Source organism: Bufo gargarizans, chromosome 4 (assembly GCF_014858855.1).
Source record: "Bufo gargarizans isolate SCDJY-AF-19 chromosome 4, ASM1485885v1, whole genome shotgun sequence".
Lineage (NCBI taxonomy): Eukaryota > Metazoa > Chordata > Amphibia > Anura > Bufonidae > Bufo > Bufo gargarizans.
Window position 1 is genome coordinate 243,401,409 of NC_058083.1, and position 17,432 is coordinate 243,418,840.

The window sequence follows — 17,432 nt, forward strand, 5'->3', positions numbered from 1 at the left end:
CAAGCACTACAAAGAAACTGGCTCACATGCGGACTGCCCCAGGAAAGGAAGACCAAGAGTCACCTCTGCTGCGGAGGATAAGTTCATCCGAGTCACCAGCCTCAGAAATCGCAGGTTAACAGCAGCTCAGATTAGAGACCAGGTCAATGCCACACAGAGTTCTAGCAGCAGACACATCTCTAGAACAACTGTTAAGAGGAGACTGTGTGAATCAGGCCTTCATGATAGAATATCTGCTAGGAAACCACTGCTAAGGACAAGCAACAAGCAGAAGAGACTTGTTTGGGCTAAAGAACACAAGGAATGGACATTAGACCAGTGGAAATTTGTGCTTTGGTCTGATGAGTCCAAATTTGAGATCTTTAGTTCCAACCACCGTATCTTTGTGCGACGCAAAAAAGGTGAACGGATGGACTCTACATGCCTGGTTAGCACCGTGAAGCATGAAGGAGGAGGTGTGATGGTGTGGGGGTGCTTTGCTGGTGACACTGTTGGGGATTTATTCAAAATTGAAGGCATACTGAACCAGCATGGCTACCACAGCATCTTGCAGCGGCATGCTATTCCATCCGGTTTGCATTTAGTTGGACCATCATTTATTTTTCAACAGAACAATGACCCCAAACACACCTCCAGGCTGTGTAAGGGCTATTTGACCATGAAGGAGAGTGATGGGGTGCTGCGCCAGATGACCTGGCCTCCACAGTCACCGGACCTGAACCCAATCAAGATGGTTTGGGGTGAGCTGGACCGCAGAGTGAAGGCAAAAGGGCCAACAATTGCTAAGTATCTCTGGGAACTCCTTCAAGACTGTTGGAAGACCATTTCAGGTGACTACCTCTTGAAGCTCATCAAGAGAATGCCAAGAGTGTGCAAAGCAGTAATCAAAGCAAAATGTGGCTACTTTGAAGAACCTAGAATATGACATATTTTCAGTTGTTTCACACTTTTTTGTTTTGTATATAATTCCGCATGTGTTAATTCATAGTTTTGATGCCTTCAGTGTGAATCTACAATTTGCATAGTCATGAAAATAAAGAAAACTCTTTGAATGAGCAGGTGTGTCCAAACTTTTGGTCTGTACTGTACATTATAATCCTCCTCTAGTCCTCCCTCTATATACATCAGTTACACTCATTGCAAAAAAAATCCCAGTCTGTGGGCAAATGTGCTGCAGGATACCATACAGAACCTGTATGCCCCATACCCCACGGTATCTCATCTTGTATCAGGGCTAGAGGAGGCCCAACAGAGTGTTAGAGCTTCCTTTCAATTATACAATTAACTCCAATAAACATGCCTTCACTCTAATATAGTAATCATATACATATATCATCATTACATTCGCACAGTTTTCATTTGATTCCAATAACTCCTTCTTGGTGCATTATTTATTTTTGTCAATGAGTGTATCTCCTCACAGCATACCACCATACACTGAATAGCAGCCATGGTTGGTATTGCAATGCAGGCCCATTCACTTGACTGTGACGGAGCTGCACATAGGCCTTGGGACCAATGAATGTGACGTCACTGGCCTAGGAGGTGGCACTCACCGTAGAGCTGAGGCGTCTTCAAACAGATGATAAGTGGGGGTGCTGGGAGCCAGAACCCACCGATCAGATATTGATGTCCTGAAAACTCCTCTAAGGTTTTGCTTTGTCCCTCAGCTGTAGCAGGCTTAATCATTACCAGAGTAGTATACAATCAATGAAGAAAACAGACTTTACACCTATTTTCAACCTCTGACCCCAGATAAAACATGGCTACAAATTAACCATCACTATCACCATAAACCCCTCAGTACCCCCACCACAAGGATCCATTTACACTACAGATTATTTTCAGCAGCGTGGGGACAAAATCTGCTAGATTCTCATGACTTTGCTGGTGAAGTGTTCCCTTAGGTCAGGGATCAGCAACCTTCAGAACTCCAGCTGTTGTGAAACTACAACTCCCAGCATGCACACTTGCTTTCCTGTTCTTATAACTCCCACAGAAGTGAATGGAGCTGCCTGGGAGTTGTAGTTTCACAACAGCTGGAGTGCCAGAGGCCACAGAACCCCGCCTTAGGCAAGGGAAATCCAGCAGGCTGTTCAGGTAAAGAACTGCTGGTGTTCTCTGGATCAGACATTTCCGGATACTGTTGCCTGCCCACAGGACGCATTTGGCTATATTGGGGTCCACCAGAGATCCGCCCTCTACTTTGCAAATATACAGAGAATCGGCCGGACAAAAACCACTGGGTGTAAAAGAGGCCTTAGGGTATATGGACATGGTGCATATGATGGCGCACATGGTGATTACTCTGCAGAAAATCCGCAGTGTAAAGTACCAGCTAAGTAGATGAGCTTTTCAAAATCTCGTGTGCATGATGCAGAAATTTTCCTCAGGGAAATTGACCTTCGGTGTGGATTTTGAAATTTACAGCCTGTCAATTTTCTGCACAGGGTGAGGTCTGGGGGAAATCGGAGTCAAAATCACAGATTTCAAATTGGCGCAGACTGGTATTCCTCAACCAAGGTGCGCTGTCTAGGGGGGGCACAGCACACACTACACAATGGGGTACTGCTTTGTGTTGTGCTAATATTTGCTATCCTCAGTAAGAATTGTACTTCTTGTGGGTCAGTTCAATAATGCTGGCCATTCACGAGATAAAAGTGGCCGACCTGGGCTGACTGGCGTTTATAAAAATAGAGCAAACTGTCTGCTGGAAAATTTCGGGCGCTGTTCGCCAAACCTGCACATAATTGCCCAAATTCTGCCAATCATTTGCCATTGTTCTTAGGGACCTGGGAGTCCGTTTCTCTGGAGGGACAGCCTGGCATGTCGCCATACCTTCCAACTTTTTGGATGTTCAAAGACTGACACTTAGGCTACTTTCACACTAGCGTTTATATTTTCCGGTATTGAGATCCATCATAGGGGCTCAATACCGGAGAAAAACGCTTCCGTTTTGTCCCCATTCATTGTCAATGGGGACAAAACGTAACTGAACAGAACAGAATGATCCAAAATGCGTTCCCTTCCATTTGGTTACATTCCCATGGCGTGGGATGCAGAGCAAAACGGAACGGAATGCATTTTGGAGAATTCCGTTCTGTTCAGACACAATAGAAAACGGATCCGTCCTCCATTTACTTTCAATGGAGCTCATGATGGATCCGTCTTGGGTATGTTAAAGGTAATACAACCGGATCCGTTCATTAAGGATTCAGACGGTTGTATTATCAGTAATAGAAGCGTTTTTGCTGAGCCCTGCCAGATCCAGCAAAAACGCTAGTGTGAAAGTAGCCTTATGGTTCATTGTGTGAAAGATGCCATTTTCCTGCCTATTTATAGACTCCAATAGTTTTCTCTTACAAAATGGCGCAAAAATAATCTGACTATAGAGGTTTGTAAAATTCCAACTGCATAAAATAATGAAATAATATACAAGGTGGGCTCAAATATATAGAAACCAACCAGAGAAATGCTTTCCGGGTCAATATTGTAAATGTAATAATGCAAATCTATACCTCAGATCAAAAACAGGGACATTTAAAGGGGTATTATCAACACGCCGTTTAATACTTACCTGCTCCCGGCGCGCTGTCCACTTCCTGGTTTCGGCACTCGGCAGGGGGCGGGCTCCATCTTGATTGAAGTTTTCTCCCACCGGGCCGCGCACTGGACTGAACGCGCACGCCGAGGCCCCGCATGCGCCCGGGTGACTTCTTCCTGGCAATTATACTATACTGGGCAGAAAGAAATTACCATAGCGCATGCGCGGCCTCGGCGTGCGCTTTCGGGACTGGGCTCGGCCGGCCGGGAGAAGTCTTATGCGCAAGCGCGGCCACCGCAATTCCTGAGAAAAGCGGTGGTCGTAACCAGGGGAGACGGAAGACAACAGTCAGGTAAGTATATGTTTATTTTCTTCTAAGGGGTGGGAATTAAAGGGGTTATCCCATCTTAAACAATGGGGGCATATCGCTAGGATATGCCCCCATTGTCTGATAGGTGCGGGTCCCACCGCTGACACCCGCACCTACAAGGAGAACGAAGCGGAGAAAGTGGAGGAGGGCGCACTGCACATGTGCAGCCGCCCTCTATTCATTTCTATGGAGCCGCCGAAAATAGCCGAGCGCTAGAAGAATGGGAGTGGTGGCCGGGCATGCGCGGTGCGCTCCCATTCACTTCAATGGGAGAGGCAGGGAGCTGTGCCTGGTGGTGGATGGACCCTGGGAAACCCGGGGTCCTCCAGCCACGACTCTCCCCGGCTCCGTTCTCGTTGTAGGTGCGGGTCCCAGAGGTGGGACCCACACCTATCAGACAATGGGGGCATATCCTAGCGATAAGCCCCCATTGTCTAAGATGGGAAAACCCCTTTAATTAAATATATTTAGAAAAATGATCACTGTTAAATCATTAACAGATTTAACAGATATCATTAAGATGGGAATACCCCTTTAAGGAGAAAAGAGGGACTTGGGACAAAAAGAGGGACTGTCACTCCAAAAGAGGGACACTTGGGAGGTCTGTGTTGGTGGTGGGCAGGACAACTGATCAGCCACAATGTATAGCCCGACGCCCACTATATAACCCTCACTGAGCAGGGAAGAACAGGCGGGTGCTGCAGCATGGCATGGATATCACATGGCACAGACAGCGTGCCATAGCAGTGCCCAACTCACCGCTCTGCTCCCCGTAGTAGGGACCCTCTCCCACAGTGTCACAGCCGTTCCTGAGCGCACAGTGCCAGGCCTGCCCCCTGATCAGCTTACGACATCTTACCTCAGCATGTCCTCGCGGGCACAGCCTCCTGTGAAGGCAGGACCTGTAATGGCCGTGCCCGCTCTCTTACCGCCGGAGATGACACAGACGGTTCTTCGCCAGGAGAGGACGTGTAGCGGTGTAAACTGCGGCCTCCGTTGAAAACAATGGGCGGCTGTTTCGCAGTTTTGGCAGAATCATCTGAGGCAATTTCTGTCAAAAAACACCACGTGCCCGGCCCTAAAAGGTCCTGTTTTTGTGAAAAATAAAAAGCCTCAAGAAATACATTACTCCATCAGTGTTTTTTTCCTGATGTTTACTGCGATAAATGGCCAGTTCACACTGAAAATCACCACACAGAAACTGCCACGATTTGTTTGTCACAATGTCCCAGTTTAGACACTGCAGACTGGCTTGCGGCTTTGGTTACTTTCCCATTTGCGTTGGTTTCCGGTATTGAGAAGCTGGCATGCATTCTGAATAAAAAGAGATCCGTTCAGGATGTCTTCCGTTTTGTGACCGGACACAAGACTGCTGCAGGCTGTGGTTTTGTGACCAGTTATAAAAACGGATCCGGCACTGGTCAGTAGTGACGGTTCCTTTTTTTTAGGCTCCATAAAAACCAGATCCGTCACCATTGACTTTTAATATATTTTATGACGGATGCGTTTATTTTCATTTTGATTTCACACAGCCGCATCCTAACGGAACGGAGGCATCCTGATGTGCAAAATCAAAACCGATCCGTTTAATTCCGGATCTCAACGGAATTAAACGCAACGCAAGTGTGAAAGTAGCCTTAGCTCCAAACCGCAAGCGGACACCTGGTGTGGCCCCCTTCTTGGCACAGTTGTGGCTTTAACCGCCAGCCCATGACCTGCAGAGCTGCCCACACCATGACACCGCCAACAGGATTTAGAAACTTTGGAATTTTTTTTTCTGGCATCTTTTCTACAGTTAAAAAATGTCAGGAAAAAAAATGTTTTGCACAGTTGTTTAGAACAAAATGCTGCTAAAAAAGGCAATAAAAGAAACATACAGTAAGGAAAAAAAGTGCGCAGTTTCCATGGTGTTTAGTTTAGTGAGCCAAAAACACTGGGAAAAATTATTATAAATCAGTATAATGCCGTGCGCTTCAGAGAAAAGAGCGTTGTCCAGAACTGAGGATCACACTCGCGCACGGAAACATCTGTAATTATATCTGAGACAATATGGTCAGCGGTTCATCCATGAAGATGTCCGGGAAGAAACTGCCTTTGGGCTTTGTGTCTGTTTTTTTGTACAGCAATGTCTAGCAACGATCCATGAAAACAACGGACCAATCAAGGATGGCAGCCATATTGAGTCTGTGGTTTTCAAAAAACCCATTGACTGTAATGTGCGTGAGGGATCCGTAATCATGGGCAAAAACAGAGCATGCTTCCGAGGTTTCACCACAGACCCATTGTGCGTAGATAACCACTGATGTGTGAATACACACATTAAAGGCTATGTACACCTTTGGGTCGATTTTTTTTTAATGATTGCATTTAACTTATTTTTGGCTAAAAATCATATTTTCAATTGGCTGGCCTTTATTAAAAATATTGACCCGTTCAGTCTCAAAGGTTTAACAGTTTTTCTAACTGTTTGACTGGTACTTTCACTTTGTGACGGTCATGTAATTACCCTTATTTCTAAACTATCAAGAGGCCATAAATAAGGATGAGCGAACCCGTGGAAGTTCTGGTTCGGCCAAACTTCAGGTCAAAGTTCTGGTTCGGCACCCGATCTTGACCTGAACTTGACCCCGGTCCCCATTAACCCCTTAAGGACACAGGGCGTACAGGTACGCCCTTGTGCCCTGGTACTTAAGGACACAGGGCGTACATGTACGCCCTGTGCATTTTCAATCACCGCCGCGCGGCCGGCGGCGATCGGAACCCCGTGCCTGCTCAAATCATTGAGCAGGCACTTGGGGCAAATGCGTCGGGGGGTCCGGTGACCCCCCCATGTATGCGATCGCAAAAAACCGCAGGTCAATTCAGACCTGCGGTTTTCTGCGTTTCCGGGTTATTCGGGTCTCTGAAGACCCGATAACCCGGAACAGGATGGTGATGGTGGTGTGATTTCACTCCACCAATCACCATCCAGCGATCCTGAGTGGTGATGGTGACATCACCACTCAGGATCGCTTTCTGATTGGTCAGGGGGCGGTGCGGCGGCAGATTCAAAAGAGGCAGGCGCCCCTCTCCTCCTCCTTTTGTGTTCCAGCGCCGGAGGAGAGAGGAGCTGCCTGCTTGTGTCCACCATCGCTGCCAGCACCCCTGATCTGTGCCCCCAGGACCCGATCTGTGCCCCAGCACCCCATCAGGTACATAGGGACAGCTAGGGAAAGTTTGGGATAGGCAGGGAAAAAAAAGGGAAAGTTAGTTTTTTTTTACTTTTTATTGCATCACCCTAGTTAGGGTGTCTGGGGTCCACAGCACAGCTGTGTGACCCTAGACCCCCCAGAGGTGCTGCCACTTGCCCCCCTCCCCCTGCCACTTGCCCCCCCCCCCGCCACTTGCCCCCCCCCCCCCCCCACCTTTTTTGGGGTGCTTTTTTTTTTTTTTTTTTTTTGAGTTCGCTGACTGTGACCGGCACTTAGCGTCCGGCCACTGTAAGCGCATCGCACACCCCACCGCTGATCAACTTCGGACGGTTGATCAGCAGTTTTGAATTTTTTTTCCTCACTTTTTTGCCCTTTTTTTAGTTAGTTTTATTTATTTTTTTCTGTTAGTTTTAGGGTGAGTTCGTGAACACCCGTGCCCCCTCACACACGCACACCAAATAAAGAGTTACACACACGCACATATACACGCAGACACACACTCCCCTATGGCCCGCCGGACGTTCTCGGCCGAGGAGGCATACGCCCAGCTTGCCTCCGAGTCCGAGAGTCCCAGTGAGGATGAGGATGACCCCACATTCCTGTTGTCATCCGCATCCTCCTCATCATCTAGCGATGATGATGAGCCCCCAAGGCGGCGGAGACGCCGCCAGGCGGAGCAAGGGGACCGCCATGTTAGGGACCCTGTGGCCCACACTAGTACGAGCAGCTCTGGGGCTCGTACTGGTTTCCCGGCCCACCAGTTAAATCCACCGGAGCACCCTGCCGGTGAACTTGTCTGGTGTAGCCCAGAGCGATACGAGCCCGTGATTCCTGATTTTGTAGGCCAATCAGGAATCCAGATTTCCACAGTGGGCTACACTGAATATGACTTTTTTTGTCATTTTTTCAGTGACTCACTGGTAAATCTGATGGTGGAGCAGACGAATCTGTACGCCCAACAGTTCGTCGCTCAACACCCGGGCTCCTTTTTGGCCAGGCCCGGTGGCTGGACGCCGGTCAGTGCAGCCGAAATGAGGACATTTTGGGGCCTCGTGCTGCATATGGGCCTGGTCAAGTAACCCAGTGCCAGGCTGTACTGGAGTGGGGACGTCCTATATCTGACCCCACTTTACAGTACGGTTATGACACGCTCCCGGTTTGAGGCCATCAGGAAATGTCTGCATTATTCCGATAATGCAGCATGTCCACCCCGAGGTGATCCTGCCCATGACCGTCTGTACAAGATACGGCCGGTCATCGATCACTTTGGGGCCAAATTCATGGAGGCCTATGTACCTGGAAGGGAGGTCGTGGTTGATGAGTCTCTCATTGCGTTCAAGGGGAGACTCATTTTCCGCCAGTATGTGCCTTCCAAGCGGGCGAGGTATGGCGTGAAGCTATACAAAATTTGTGAGAGTACCTCAGGGTACACTTACAAATTTCGTGTGTACGAGGGGCGAGATTCCCGGATTCAACCACCAGAATGTCCCCCCACTCTGGGTGTTACCGGGAAACTCGTGTGGGACCTTATGTACCCACTGCTGGATAAGGGTTACCACTTGTACGTGGATAACTTTTATACCAGTATCCCCTTGTTCCAGTCCCTTGCCGCCAGATCCACGTCCGCTTGTGGGACCGTGCGGAAAAATCAACGCGGCCTCCCTGCCCACCCCCTCCAGGTACCCATCCCCAGGGGTGAGACCCGTGCCCTTACCACTGGAAACCTGTTGCTGGTCAGGTATAAGGACAAGAGGGATGTCCTTATGCTGTCCACAATTCATGGTAACGGCATCACCCCTGTCCCTGTGCGAGGTACCGCGGCAACGGTCCTCAAGCCCGATTGTATCGTCGCCTACAATCGGTATATGGGAGGAGTTGATCTCTCGGATCAAGTCCTCAAGCCATATAACGCCATGCGCAAAACCCGGGCATGGTACAAAAAAGTTGCGGTCTACTTGGTGCAGGTTGCCATGTACAACTCTTTTGTACTATCCCGAAGCGCTGGCAGCACAGGGACATTCCTCCAGTTCTATGAGGCAGTCCTCAAGGCCCTGATCTTTTCGGACCGGGAAAGAGCAGGCCGGAGTACCTCGGGAACTGTAGGCGCCCGGATCGTCCCTGGCCAACACTTTCCAGGTGTGGTCCCCCATACTGGAAAGAAGGGACGAACCCAAAAAAAGTGCAGAGTGTGTCGCAGGAGGGGGATACGGAAGGACACGACTACTCAGTGCGACACATGCCCCGATCATCCGGGCCTCTGCATTGACGGTTGCTTCAGGGAGTATCACACTTCCATGGAGTACTAAATTTATATCCCAATTTAGGACTGACATGGGATAAAAAAAAAAAATGGTTCTCAGACTTGAGACACCCAAAAAAACTAAAATAATTTATTAAAAGTAGACATAGGTATTGCCGCGTCTGTAATAATCTCCTCTATAAAAATGCCCCATGACCTAACCCCCCAGATTAACACGGTCCAGAAAAAAAAAAAGGTGCAAAAAAAGTTTTTTTTTGTCACCTTACATAATAAAAAGTTTAATAGCAAGCGATCAAAAAGTCATATAGCCCCCAAATTAGTGCCAATACAACCGTCATCTCATCCCGCAAAAAATGAGCCCCCACATAAGATAATCAGATAAAAAAAAAAATTGAAAATGACCCTTAGACTTTAGAGATACAAATTTTTTTTTAGGGTATCAAAAAGGATAATATAGTCTAAAACCTAAATTATTGTAAAAAAAAAGTTGACTTATTAGGTATCGCCACGTCCGTAAGAATCTCCTCTATAAAAATACCCCATGACCCAACCCCCCAGATTAACACAGTAAAAAAAAAAAAAAAAAATAGGTGCAAAAAATTTTTTTTTTGTCACCTTACATAACAAAAAGTTTCATAGCAAGCGATCAAAAAGTCATATAGCCCCCAAAATAGTGCCAATAAAACCGTCCGCTCATCCCGCAAAAAATGAGCCCCCACATAAGATAATTGGCTAAAAGAAAATTAAAAAAATTACACTTAGACTTTAGAGATACCCAAAAAAAAAAGTTGTATCAAAAAAGATAATATAGTCAAAACCTAAATAATTGTAAAAAAAAGTAGACTTATTAGATATTGCCGCGTCCGTAAGAATCTCCTCTATAACAATATCCCATGACCTAACTACCCAGATTAACACGGTTAAAAAAAAAACAAAAAAACGGTGCCAAAACCGCTATTTTTGGCACTTTTCCATTTCAGTCCGTTTTTTCCGGTAAGAAAACAAGGGTTAACAACCAAACAAAAGTTAAAATTTATTACCCTGATACTGCAGTTTACAGAAACGCCACATTTGTGGTCGTAAACTGCTGTATCCGTAAAAGGGAGGCTGCAAAAGGAAAGGACCGACATGGTTTCTGGAAGGCCGATTTTGATGGCCTTTTTTATTGACACCATATCCCTTTTGAAGCCCCCCTGATGCCCCCCTAGAGTAAAAACTCCCTAAAATTGACCCCATCTAAGAAACTACACCCCTCAAGGTATTCAAAAATGATTATACAAACTTTATTAACCCTTTAGGTGTTCCTCAACAGTTAATGGCAAATGGAGATGAAATATCAGAATTTCAATTTTTGGTAACCTTACCTCACAAAAATGTAATATAGAGCAACCAAAAATTATATTTACCCTAAAAATACTCCCCCAAAAAATGCCACCTTATCCCGTAGTTTCCAAAATGGGGTCACTTTTAGGGAGTTTCGACTCCAGGGGTGCATCAGGGGGGTTGAAACAGGACACGGTGTAAATAAACCGGTCCATAAAAATCAGCCCTCCAAAAACCAAACGGCGCACCTTTCACTCTACGCCCCGCTGTGTGGCCGTACAGTAGTGTACGGCCACATATTGGGTATTTCTGTAAACGGCAGAGTCAGGGTAATAAAGATACAGTCTTGTTTGGCTGTTAACCCTTGCTTTGTTAGTAGAAAACATGGGTTAAAATGGAAAATAAGGCAAAAAAATGAAATTTTCCAATTTCATCCCCATTTGCCAATAACTCTTGCGCAACACCTAAAGGGTTAACGACGAATGTAAAATCAGTTTTGAATACCTTGAGGGGTGTAGTTTCTTAGATGGGGTCACTTTTAGGGAGTTTCTACTCTAGGGGTGCATCAGGGGTCTTCAAATGGGACATGGTGTAAATAAACCAGTCCATAAAAATCAGCCCTCCAAAAACCAAACGGCGCACCTTTCACTCTATGCCCCGCTGTGTGGCCGTACAGTAGTTTACGGCCACATATTGGGTGTTTCTGTAAACGGCAGAGTCAGGGTAATAAAGATACAGTCTTGTTTGGCTGTTAACCCTTGATTTGTTAGTGGAAAAAATGGGTTAAAATGGAAAATTAGACAAAAAAATGAAATTTGCAAATTTCATCCCCATTTGCCAATAACTCTTGCGCAACACCTAAAGGGTTAACGACGAATGTAAAATCAGTTTTGAATACCTTGAGGGGTGTAGTTTCTTAGATGGGGTCACTTTTAGGGAGTTTCTACTCTAGGGGTGCATCAGGGGTCTTCAAATGGGACATGGTGTAAATAAACCAGTCCATAAAAATCAGCCCTCCAAAAACCAAACGGCGCACCTTTCACTCTACGCCCCGCTGTGTGGCCGTACAGTAGTGTACGGCCACATATTGGGTATTTCTGTAAACGGCAGAGTCAGGGTAATAAAGATACAGTCTTGTTTGGCTGTTAACCCTTGCTTTGTTAGTAGAAAACATGGGTTAAAATGGAAAATAAGGCAAAAAAATGAAATTTTCCAATTTCATCCCCATTTGCCAATAACTCTTGCGCAACACCTAAAGGGTTAACGACGAATGTAAAATCAGTTTTGAATACCTTGAGGGGTGTAGTTTCTTAGATGGGGTCACTTTTAGGGAGTTTCTACTCTAGGGGTGCATCAGGGGTCTTCAAATGGGACATGGTGTAAATAAACCAGTCCATAAAAATCAGCCCTCCAAAAACCAAACGGCGCACCTTTCACTCTATGCCCCGCTGTGTGGCCGTACAGTAGTTTACGGCCACATATTGGGTGTTTCTGTAAACGGCAGAGTCAGGGTAATAAAGATACAGTCTTGTTTGGCTGTTAACCCTTGCTTTGTTAGTGGAAAAAATGGGTTAAAATAAAAAATTTGACAAAAAAAGAAATTCTCAAATTTCATCCCCATTTGCCAATAACTCTTGTGCAACACCTAAAGGGTTAACAACGTATGTAAAATCAGTTTTGAATACCTTGAGGGGTGTAGTTTCTTAGATGGGGTCATTTTTGGGTGGTTTCTATTATGTAAGCCTCGCAAAGTGACTTCAGACCTGAACTGGTCCCTAAAAATGTCGTTTTTGTAAATTGCTGAAAAATTTCAAGATTTGCTTCTAAACTTCTAAGCCTTATAACATCCCCAAAAAATAAAATATCATTCCCAAAACAATTCAAACATAAAGTAGACATATGGGGAATGTAAAGTCATCACAATTTTTGGGGGTATTACTATGTATTACAGAAGTAGAGAAACTGAAACTTTGAAATTTGCAAATTTTTCCAAAAATTTGTTAAATTAGGTATTTTTTGGTGCAAAAAAAAATATTTTTTTGACTTCATTTCACCAGTGTCATGAAGTACAATATGTGACGAAAAAACAATCTCAGAACGGCCTGGATAAGTCAAAGCGTTTTAAAGTTATGAGCACTTAAAGTGACACTGGTCAGATTTGCAAAAAATGGCCTGGTCCTAAGGTGTAAAAAGGCTGTGTCCCTAAGGGGTTAAAGTCAATTGGGACCCGAACTTCACTTTATTATTTTCTGTTATAACGTGGTTATAACGTAAAATAATATCATTCTTGAGACAGAATGCTAAAAAAATAATGGCCATTGAGGGAGTTAAAAAAAAACCTCACCACTTGATCGCGCAGCTGGTATCCTCTTCTTTCTGCAGGACCTGCAAAAGTACCTGCGATGACGTCACCACGCTCAGCATGTGGTGAGCACGGTGACTTCATCGCAGGTCCTTTTGCAGTTCCTGCAGAAAGATCAAGATAACGACTGCGCGATCAAGTGGATGAGGTGAGTTTTTAAAAATAATTTTTAACCCCTCAATGGCCATTTTATTTAGCATTCTGTCTTAGGCCTCATGCATACGACCGTTGTGTGCACCCGTGGCCGTTGTGCCGTTAGCCGTTTTTTTCTGCGGCTCCATTGACTTTCAATGGGGCCGTTGAAAACTCGGCTTGTGCACCGTTTTTACACCGCGCCCGTGACCCGTGTTTCGAGGCCGTGAAAAAAATATAACCTGTCCTATTTTTTTCACGGCTAACGGATCGCGGCCCCATTGAAGTCAATGGGGCCGTTAAAAACACGTTTGCACACCCGTTTGACACCCGCGTCCGCGTCCGCGCCCGTTTTATTTATTTCATTTGCCATGGGCACTCTGTCTGGCAAAAGTTGTGGCAATAAAATTTGAAAAAAAAAAATGTACAGGAAGTTTAGGGTCACAGATTATGCTAATTTCTAGCCACCTGTGTCTGGAAGCTTCTCTGTGTGGTGAGGCAGCCATAAATTTTTCACTGAGAAGAAAATGCCGAGGTGGAATGTGGAAAAGCTCATCACCCTGGTCCAGGAGAGGCCAGAAATTTGGGATACGCGCAGCAATATATATCTGGATCGGACCAGAAAGGATGCTGCGTGGGAGCAGGTGGCCCGTAGCCTCCGAAAGAATGATTGGGCCAAAGCTGATAGCAGAGGCCGTGCTGACTTAGGTAAGTGAGAGCAATGTAGTTGTGCTGTGCGTGCCCACTGGATGGCAACCAGATTTTGTTTTTAACCCTGAGTTCCCAATAGTGTTTTTTGTGCAGTTCAGCTTCATTTGCCATAAAGGGCCGCACATGCTTTGTTAAAGTGACGTCTATTACATTCCATACAACACCATTTCTAAGTGTAAATGGCTGTCACTCCCTTTGCTCCAGCATACAGTTCTCATGTTTATAATCACATGTTTGTGCCCTTTTTGTCCCAGACACATGTCCTTGTATTTGAGCATCTTAGAGTTGTGACCGACACTTTAATTTTTAAAGTTAGGGCCACAAGGCTTACACGACTAGTATCCTCCATCTTGTTCGTCTGCATTAGTATCCAGACACCTGCTGGACTGTACCATGTGCTGTTTATTTGGTCCTTTTTTTTTGGTACCTTGTTATTCCCGATTTGCTCCCTTTTTTGTAAAATGTCATTTTATGCTGGTTTCTTTGGATCCTTTGTAATATTTTTTTTGTTTTTTTGCTTCATTATGAACAGTGAAACAAACCAAAACTCGCTGGGCCAGTTGCCGGGACCAATTTCGGCGAGAGGTCTCCAGCAAGGGGCGTAGTGGAGAGGGTCCCTCCCGGAAGAGGCCATACATATATACTGCCCAGTTGCAGTTTCTCAGACCCGTAATGGACTTGAGGCCGTAAGTAAATTATGATTTGTTGATCCATTTCTCATTGTGCTTAATCTTTCAATTGTGGATGCCTCAGCTAATGTGTACACGAAAGTAATGGCTTCATTTCTGTTGTACTATTGAAGGCATCTACTTTCTGTGGGGCAGCCATGTACAAAATGTCACAATCCCACATTTTTTGAAGGCACACGCCAAGCATGCCTGAATACCTGTAAGTTAACCAGTCCTGCTTGGAGTTGTCGTTGTGCATCAGATGGTGGGCATCAGTTTGCACATGCCTGGGGTTGGTTGTGTCCATCACTTTATGTGAAAGGTTGCCCCCATTCAAACCCGCTGCTGAGCTGTATGATGAGACGACACGTGTAGTGCGCATATAGCACCCCCCCTCTCTGTTTGGTTCCTGCTGCATCAATTTTGGGCAGGTCCCAGAACATAGATGTTTTTAATAATGAAAGGATTTCACAAACGACAAGCCACGTGCGCTCCGCACGCATTATCTCATCATACAGATGTTCTGCGTGTTTGCCTCCTGTTGGTCTTATACCACGATAATCTTTGGAACTTTTCATAGGGATAGGTCATTTATACCTCCAAATGTGCATGTCTCCCGTTTTAATGCAAGTCCAGATTAGTATATCAGTTTTGACATTAGCGGGTGCTTTTATAGTTCCCATATAGATTCCTTTTTTTTACTGACATGTCGGAATTTGATCACCATTTGGTATTGGCCACGTCATTCACATTGCTTTCAATGTATGGCACCAGGACCAACATTGATTCCTTGGTTTGTTTGTGTTCAATGAAAAAAAAACCAGAATCCAATGATGTTCCTTCTAGGCTTGACCACCCGTCTCTGAATGACTGCTCTCATCATGCACATTTGTGGCCCAGTACATGTTATTATTTTGCTGGAAAATAAGTTCGACCAGTTAGACCAGGCATGTCCAAACTGCGGCCCTCCAGCTGTTGCAAAACTACAACTCCCAGCATGCCCTAATAGCTGTAAGCTACCCAGGCATGCTGGGAGTTGTAGTTTTGCAACAGCTGGAGGGCCGTAGTTTGGACATGCCTGAGTTAGACCCTACCTCTTGTATGTTGGTATGGTTGAAGCAGGCCACATACTGGTGAGATGGCGTCAATATCCGCACTGGTTTGGTGCCTGGAATGAATATTCCTCTTCTTTCGCTGGACTGCTTCAACCATCAAACCATGTTTTACCATTACATTACCATTTGCGCTTTACCAGTTGTGACCCATCTTGCCCTATATATTGTAAATACATTTGGAATTGCACTGTTCACATAGATGCATGTGTTTATTGCATATTCTCTTACATTATGTTGTTTCGAGCCACTCCATATGTATAGTGTCTGTATACAGCTGATCACACCTAATATCACTGTTTATTTTCTGTTAAATTTAAAAAGAGATATCTAATTTAGTTTTTACATGTCTTTGAAAAACAGTACTGTGGACAGTCTGGAACCCTCTGGGGAGTCGTCGACAGATGGAAGTGAAACCCCAGCTGTTTTCTCCCCTGCAATTAGTCCGGAACCGACGCCAGCAGAGGAGCCGGAGGAGTCGTCACAGGGCCAGCACCAACAGCCCAGTCCACCCCGTGTCAGGCAGCCGCACCGAAGACGCCCCCGCCAAGTCCCTCCCTCCACCTCTGTGCCAGAGAGTCGGGAGGTTATTGACGCACGCGTCATTGATTTTCTGGCACAGAGGCGGAGTGACGGAGTGGAGGAGAAGATGCTTCGCGGATTGGCGCCCCTTCTGAAAAAAGTGCCGGAACCGGACCACAACGCATGCGTGGCTTCTATAGCGGTGGTCATGAAGATGTTCGCCATCCCAAATCATGGGGACATCCTGGGCCATTTGAACAGATGGATGGTGGATCTTGAAAATGAGGGGCAACCCCAAGTGGCCGGCCAATTTGGACGGGAAAGGCAACCAACTCAGGCGCCTTCTTTTGCCCCACACCCCCAGTACGGGCCACCCCATGGCCATTTGCAAAGGGCATCACAGCCCATTTTCCAGGGCAGTTTGCCCACTGTCCCACAACAGCAGGCTCAAGGAAGGCCACGGTCCTCCTTTCCGGCAGGGTCTTTCACCCAGGACCTCTTTGAGTTATGATTTTCTTTTTTGGGGGGTGGTTTTTCTGTTTCAATTTGTTTGGTTGTGTTTATTTGTCAAAAATATTGATTCTAACCTGTTTTGGTGCTGAATATTTTTGAAAAAAGTTATTTTGTGCACTAAAAATGTGTCTGGTTTTATTTTCTAACATTCCACAAACCATTAACCTTATCATTTGGTGTATATTGCCCAAAAACACACACACAGTATCTACACATGCAACACTTTATTAAGATGCACCGCACCTTTAAATTTATTAACTTTCAACATGAGGTATTAGAAAATTTTATGGACCAAATACTCGAAGTTTAATGATGAAATAGTCTAAATAAATTTAGACCAAAGCATCATTTAAATTAAATGTGTAGATTAAATAAAATATGCGATGTCCACAAAATCTCAGCCCGCAAGCCCACGTCAAGGGTCCTCATTACCTTGCGAGTCCCTACACTCCACTAATACAATAAATTCAAGTAATCTATCTAGAAAATAACAAAAAACTAACGAGCCCAGAAGATTTCAAAAACTGCCACGAATAGCGTCCCTCTGCCATGGCAAGGACCCCTCTGGGCTGTGAAAGTAGTCTGCAAAGAGTTCACGAACTGCAATGCCTGCAGTCCCTGGTCGTCTATGCAGGGTCCTTTCCAAGCCCAAATCTGAAGACGTTGGAAGATCTTCCAAGTCTACAGAAGAGGAAGCCTCGTGAATCCTGGTGAAGTTGTGCAG

At 45.6% G+C, this 17,432-nt stretch overlaps 2 protein-coding genes across 4 annotated transcripts in view; one reads left to right on the top strand and one right to left on the bottom strand.

The window, feature by feature from the left end:
- Positions 1-4,904, bottom strand: part of ASRGL1 (asparaginase and isoaspartyl peptidase 1) — a 54,620-nt gene extending 49,716 nt beyond the window's left edge. Inside the window, exon 1 of one of the 3 annotated variants that reach the window (XM_044291379.1) lies at positions 4,774-4,904. The gene's annotated coding sequence lies outside the window, so the exon portion shown is untranslated. The other 2 variants (XM_044291380.1, XM_044291381.1) reach the window with 2 other exon arrangements.
- A 9,567-nt stretch (positions 4,905-14,471) lies between these two features.
- LOC122935353 lies at positions 14,472-16,706 on the top strand. The gene is made up of 2 exons (XM_044291118.1): positions 14,472-14,579; positions 16,037-16,706. The coding sequence occupies exons 1-2, from the start codon at positions 14,566-14,568 to the stop codon at positions 16,704-16,706; spliced, it is 684 nt and encodes a 227-aa protein (XP_044147053.1). The 5' UTR covers positions 14,472-14,565.
- Positions 16,707-17,432: the final 726 nt, after the last annotated feature.